The sequence below is a fragment of the Malus domestica genome, chromosome 06 (genome assembly GCF_042453785.1).
Source record: "Malus domestica chromosome 06, GDT2T_hap1".
In the NCBI taxonomy this organism is placed as follows: domain Eukaryota; kingdom Viridiplantae; phylum Streptophyta; class Magnoliopsida; order Rosales; family Rosaceae; genus Malus; species Malus domestica.
Window position 1 is genome coordinate 27,698,296 of NC_091666.1, and position 7,389 is coordinate 27,705,684.

Here is a 7,389-nt window from a genome sequence, read left to right on the forward strand (position 1 = left end):
TTTTCTAAAAAAATGTGTTCATACACACAAAGTGTGTAGGCAAATACTAGTTTATTATTTATTAGATTCGATTTAAGATCTCTCACTTATAAATATTGTAAACCTAAGTGGCAAATGACAAAGAGTTAGCTTTTTTTTTTTTTAAGTATTGTGATAGCATTAGTAGATTAAGTAGTTAGTTGTCAAAGGGTTGGAGAATCCGTGGGGATTAAACCCCCATCAGAATGCATAAACATGGTTGATAATTTGTTTTCTGCCACTGACCCATTACGGTAAAACATCATCTACAAGAGTTAGCATGTTTTTTTTTTATCAAACAATAGATTTGTTAGATTAGGAAACCGACGAGATTCGAACTCACGATGTGGTTTAAAGGCAATATTTCTCTCCACCACTATGATAGAGGGCCACTTACAAGAGTTAGCATATTTTGAGTACTCATTATTTATTTTTTTGGTAAACGAGTACTCATTGTTTGACACAAATTATATATGCTAAATCTCACAAATACTAATAGCAAACGGGTTGGTTTAATATCAACCACAATATCTCCATTTTGACAAGTGAAAAAAAACTTGTTCCACTAGTACTAAATGAAGAATTCGAATCAATTAGTCAAGTTGTACAAGTGATGACATGATTGTTGAATTTTTTTAATAGATTCTCAGTTGAGAATATATGCGAGCCAATTCAAATATTTTAGATTTCTTAGTAATTAGATCCAACAAATTGAAAAAATGGTGTGTGTAAAAATGTTGTTAAAATCACTCTCCAATATTAAAGCTAATTATTTACATACAAACCTAAAAATACCTTCAAACAAGAAAAAATTGCAATAAAAAGAAAACAAAAGTGTGAAAAATGTAACTTCTTTTTTTAACACATCTTATAGCAAAGGTCAAAGAAATATTTTTGCTCACCATCCACAGATAATCCTGGTATTCACACTCTATTTCTCGCCATCACTTGAGAGGTGAGAAAAATGCAACCAGGGTCCAATGAAACCATACCGCGGTGGTAAAACCCCCCAATCCTCAGTATCCTAATTGACACCACCCCCAAGGCAGGCACAAACTTCAAAGAAGCCGCCCCTCCTTATCCTCCTCCTCTTCAATGCACAACTTGCATCACCACCTGCTCACCTTACGCACATAACGCCATGCACCGTCCCATAACGATAATGCTCATCCGCTACATTATACACCCCTTTTCGGTCACGCCTCTATATATCTATCACTACACCTCCCCTTACAACCATATCATAGTTTTTGCTAGCAAAAGGGAGAAAAAAAATGATAGGAGTTGGCACATATGGCTATCCTGAACAGGCCACCATGAGGAGCGGTGGTGGCGGCGGAGGATATGACGTTCCCGATGGTGTCGACATTCGGGGACGGTACGACGGAGAGTTTGCGAGGATTCTGACCAAGGATGCTTTACAGTTTGTGGTGGAGTTGCAGAGGGAATTTAGGAACCGAATCAAGTATGCGTTGGAGTGTCGGAAGGAGGCTAAGAGGAGGTACAATGAAGGGGCTTTGCCAGGGTTTGATCCTGCTACCAAGTTCATTAGGGAGGGGAATTGGGTTTGTGCTCCGGTACCGGAAGCGGTGGCGGATCGGAAGGTGGAGATTACGGGACCTGTGGAGAGGAAGATGATCATCAATGCTCTCAACTCTGGAGCCAAAGTTTTCATGGTCAGTAGTTTTCATTCATACATGTTGGTTCTCCAAATGATCAGTTTTTGCCTTTTTCCGTTTTTGCTTGGTAGCATGTTTTGATCGGTGGGAAGAAAAATTTGGTTATAACCATAACACCACATATTATGATGGTTATGACCATAACACCACATGTTGTGATCCACCCGAATTATAACATGACGAATCATATTTGTCAATTACTTTCGCTATAAATATTTGAGTATCACGGTCAAACTGTGATGTAGTGTTAGTATTAATTTGTTATGACATAACTGAACGACGAAGTTGATACGTCATAAACTAAAGTACAGTGCTAATTTGACAAAAAAGGTTACAATAGTAATAGATTAATCCACTTGTTATAAACGATAAAGTTGATATGCCATTGTCTAAAGTACAATGATAATTTGACTGGTTATTTGGTAATACAATGCTACAGTATGATAGTTATTCAAAAGACATTCTTTAGAGGACAATTTTTGTAAAGTCACATCTTCACGAGACCTCGTTTATAAAAATGAGTCTAGCATCAATAAAATTGGAGATGTGATCTACAATTTTGATACAAACTAGTTTTGTTGAGTGCATTCACAAGCATGAATGAAAATGGTACTTAGTTCCCCTTTAACGTAGCAAATGAGTTAAGATTAGGCTAATGTCTGGTTTGCTTATCTCCATTGTAATCTAAAAAAGCTGTTCTTATTTTTGTAGGCGGACTTCGAAGATGCACTGTCACCAACTTGGGAGAACTTGATGAGAGGGCAAGTGAATCTGAAGGATGCTGTGGATGGGAGCATAACATTCCATGACAAGGCCAGGAATAGGGTTTACAAGCTGAACGACAGAAACACAGCCAAGCTTTTTGTTCGTCCGAGAGGTTGGCACTTGCCTGAGGCTCACATTTTCATTGATGGTGAGCCTGCAACTGGTTGCCTTGTGGACTTCGGCCTTTACTTTTACCACAACTATGAAGCATTCAGGCAAACCCAAGGGGCTGGATTTGGACCTTTCTTCTATCTCCCTAAAATGGAGACCTCAAGGTAAGTAATTACTAGTTAAATACCTTACTAATTTGTTCAAACATGTTAAAGATGTTTCGATCAAACGTTTTTGCAAGGGACGAGTGTAATTTGTATGCTAAAATTTACATTATATTTAGAATTTCATGTCACGTGATGCAATTCAAACATTGGTGAAGTCAATTTTATATGTTGTTGTGTGGGGAAGAAAAAGGACTTTTTGTAATGAAATGTCATTATGACAATTCTCAAGCCAATCCACACTGCTATGTGAAAAAGTTAAAACGCATATCAGTACATGATTGACTTAAGATTTTGTCATAGGTACTGTAGATAAGTTTCTTTCATCGCAGCATTGCCCAAAACCTCAATTGCTATATATAACAAAAAATTCACGATGAGAGTCGGGGAATTTTTATTTTTATCCGAAAGTTGCATGGATATTAGCCAGATTATTTAGTATTGTGCCCAAATGATGTACTAGTGTGACAGAAGCTGCATAATTTTTGCAGGGAAGCTAAGATATGGAACTGTGTGTTTGAGAGGGCAGAGAAGATGGCAGGGATAGAGAGAGGTAGCATCAGGGCAACTGTGCTGATTGAAACACTTCCAGCTGTGTTTCAAATGGATGAGATCCTCTATGAGCTGAGGGACCACTCTGTTGGCTTGAACTGTGGAAGATGGGATTACATTTTCAGCTATGTCAAAACCTTCCAGGCTCACCCCGACCGCCTCTTGCCAGACCGTGTTCTGGTGGGCATGACTCAACATTTCATGAGGAGCTACTCTGACCTCCTCATCCGGACGTGCCATAGGCGCGGCGTGCATGCCATGGGTGGCATGGTATGCAATTCTTCTTCATTATTAGTTAATGTGCCTATAACTATAAGCATTTCTGTCGCATGTCCAGTTTGCAGCCGTATACAAATTTTGTGCATCACTGGTATCTTTATGACACAGTAGGTGTCTGATTGATAATTTGATATGCATGTTGTAGGATTCTTATGCAAAATGTTCTAATCTTTTTTAAGGGAAATGTTCTAATCTACCACTGTTAGAGTGTTCCCAGATTGGCAGTGGTAGATTGGAGCGTTCCTCGATTTTTAATCAAACATAGAACTACATGGACACTAACAGACAATAAAGTGTACAAAACCTGTTTTATATACAACTTATTTGCCCGTCTACTGTCTCCCCAGTTCAATTTTCAAATTAAGAGTTCGCAACCAATGATATAAGTAGTTCTCAAATTACTTGCATATTCATGTAAAACATGGATATAAAACTTGGGAGATTGAGAACTTGTAAATTAGAGACGACAAATATGAAATGTTTTTCATTTATCCAACTTTTGAAATGAGCAGGCAGCTCAGATTCCAATCAGGGATGATCCAAAAGCAAATGAAGCAGCCTTGGACTTGGTGAGGAAAGACAAGCTAAGGGAGGTGAAAGCAGGACATGATGGAACATGGGCAGCTCACCCAGGGCTAATCCCAGCCTGCATGGATATCTTCACCAACAACATGCCGCCCAACACCCCTAACCAAATCCAATCCATGAGAAGAGAAGATGCATCCACCATAACAGAAGAAGACCTCCTCCAGAGGCCTCGCGGCGTCCGAACCCTAGAAGGTCTCCGGCTCAACACCCGGGTAGGGATCCAGTACGTGGCAGCATGGCTCACTGGGACAGGCTCAGTGCCACTCTACAACCTCATGGAGGATGCAGCCACTGCGGAAATAAGCAGGGTGCAGAACTGGCAGTGGATCAAGTATGGAGTGGAGTTGGACGGTGACGTGCTCGGAGTGAGGGTTGGGAAGGAGCTGTTTGGGAGAGTGGTGGACGAAGAAATGGAGAGGATTGAGAGGGAGGTTGGGAAGGAGAAGTTTAAGAAGGGAATGTATAAGGAGGCTTGCAGGATTTTCACCAGGCAATGCACCGCTCAAACACTTGATGATTTTCTCACTCTGGATGCCTACAATCGCATTGTGCTACACTACCCAAAGGGATCATCCAGGCTCTGATTACATTCACTTCTTCATCATCTACTTTTCTATTTTACTAGTTAAGGACTCTTGCCGAATCAATAAGAATGTTCTCCAATAACGGGAATTGATCAGTTTATCGATCGACTTATGATAAATGACCAAATGGGCCACTGCAATTATATGTTGGATTCATGCAATCCATAAGTACTTTTATGTAACTGGGTGAGTAATTTTTCGGAGTAGTCACACGGTGATATGGAGCCTGCAGATCACTTCCTCAGCTATTTGCGTAGTTTCCAAATGTTGTGATATGGTTTTTGTTGTTGTAGGAAGTGCTTAGTGTAAACGATTTAATAACTTAAGTTCACACAATCAAGATAATTTTCAGTATACTCAGAACTCAGGATAGAATTCACATGTCATTATATAATAATTGGAGGGACACAAAAAAACACTTTCCTCCAGTTGTATAATAACAAGTGGTAGCCGTCCCGTGTTCCAGACACACTGTAAATCTCTTCACAAAATGCATGTAGTCTAATATCCTAGTGAATAGGATATTTAGTTTCTACGCATGCAAACACGATCCACCCCAAAAATATCTTTATAGTTCACAGAATCAAGGATAAAGTACTTCAAACATATGCCAGATTGAAAGGAAGAACGGGATATGTCAAAAAACGATTTTTGATTTGCAGGCATCGGTGCAAATAAAATAATTTGTATGCACTGATCAGTGTATAAGCTCACCCGTTAATTTGATAGCCAGGTAACTTACATATGTGTTCTTTTTTTCAACAAAGAGGAATGGATGATGATTTTTTAGGAAGATAGGAATGCAAAGTGTTAATTAGCACTAAAAAATTCATCCTTGTTTCAAGTGCTTTTTTCTCCCTTATATTATTATAAGTTTAGAGTGCATAAAAACTTTTTTTAATGCTAATAACATCTTCATTCTAACTTTATATATATATATTTTTAACAAACATTCTAACTTTGTATTTTAATATTATACAATACTTGCATTCCTCTTTGGGGGATGATTTCATCCCCCTTACAAATAACATATTTTGATAGTACAAATATATAATCAAAATCGTTTAATTTCTTAATCTTCATTTGAAGATCACCCCTGCTAAAATCATTTCACTTGGAGATCATATAGTCAAATGTATAGAACAAATGAAGATGTAGGTACCAAGTAATATATTCAGGTCAATCTTCCATTTATTTGATATGTTTGGATCATTAAACGACCTCCAATTCGAATGATTTGTTGCAAGATTGGTCTTCAAATAAAGATTAATAAATTGAATGGTTCAAATTATTAAATTTTATTTAGTTAAGATATGTTATTTGCAAATAAAAAATATGTACATCCCCCGCACATGAGATGCAAGTTCATATTTCATATCTAGAACATACATTATAACTTAAATAAATAAAACTTGCGTAATTTAAAAAGCATATGTAGGTTAGGTCAATAATTTAAGATGCTCATGCACCCAAAACTAGAGCCCGGATAGTAATCTATTATTCGAGATGTGTATATAGTGAGCAATATGACTGATCAATTTTCGTCTTTATAGGATATTTGACCCCATCCAAACTGTGATCAACCATTCTTGAATTCAACTATTACTGTTCAAAGTAGCCAACTTAGCCATATTTTATTCACTTTTAAGTAAGATGTGACGACCCGTCCTGAATTATTATATATTTTTCTCCCCGAGTGTGTAAAGTGACGATAATGCCCTCGTGGTTTAGTGACATGGATGTACATGTGTAGATTCAAATTATTATTTCTACCGTCGTAATTAAATCGTACTCAACATCACGAGCACGTTGACGTGAGTTAAGGTCGAATCGATTTTCTAATAGAAAAGTTACGACAATTAAAGATCGAGATTGGGTAGAAATATGTTTTTGGGTTGGCTATACCTTACTCACCAATCACCTTAGCTCCTCTAATCTTGAATCCAATCAAAATTGGATTGGTTTTATTTATTTTGGGCCACTTAACATAACTCTCTCTCTTTCCCTTTCTCACGGCAGCCCAATGAGGGCTTTGTTTCTTTTTCTTGGGGCCAACCCGTGACTACACCCACACACACACACGTACCATACCCTCACCCTCTCATTCTTTCTCGATTCTTCCCCGTCCGTACAACCCATAGACCACCCGCGCAGAAACCCATCAAAACCTCACGGATCAAGCACAATGATAACATCCTCGTGCTCCTCTCGACTTCACAAACATGGAGGCGCCCTTTTCTCGAAGAAAGGACATGTAGAACTCGAGAGACTCGAGCTCCGGCAAGGGGTCCAATTTCCTTGATCATGAGGGATTTAGTTGGTTTTGAGATTCAAGAAGGTACTCATCTAACTTCCCTAGCATTTTGGAACAATTTTAGGGTGGTTTGAACATTGGATCACTCAGGGTCGTGAAGTTGCAGGTTTAGCTGAAGGTTTCGAAGGTTTTTCAGACCATTTTTCATCGGTTCTAGGACCTCAAATATGTAAGATTGTGTTCTTCTAGTTGAGAGCTTCAAATCCATATAAAAATTCGTGAAATTTGGTTGAGAAATGACGTAGTTTTAAGCTTTAGAAAATTTTCCAGAAACCGGCAACACAGACAACGGCCGGCGGCGGATTCAGGTGAAGCCACTGGAGAATGAGGAGAAT

The 7,389-nt window shown here is 38.4% G+C and overlaps 1 protein-coding gene across 1 annotated transcript; it reads left to right on the forward strand.

Moving 5' to 3' along the window:
• The first annotated feature begins 956 nt into the window (after positions 1 to 956).
• Positions 957 to 4,892, forward strand: LOC103437564 (malate synthase, glyoxysomal). The gene is made up of 4 exons (XM_008376050.4): positions 957 to 1,694; positions 2,409 to 2,737; positions 3,229 to 3,559; positions 4,081 to 4,892. Exons 1-4 carry the CDS (start codon positions 1,293 to 1,295, stop codon positions 4,738 to 4,740), a joined length of 1,722 nt encoding a protein of 573 aa, XP_008374272.3. The 5' UTR covers positions 957 to 1,292; the 3' UTR covers positions 4,741 to 4,892.
• Positions 4,893 to 7,389: the final 2,497 nt, after the last annotated feature.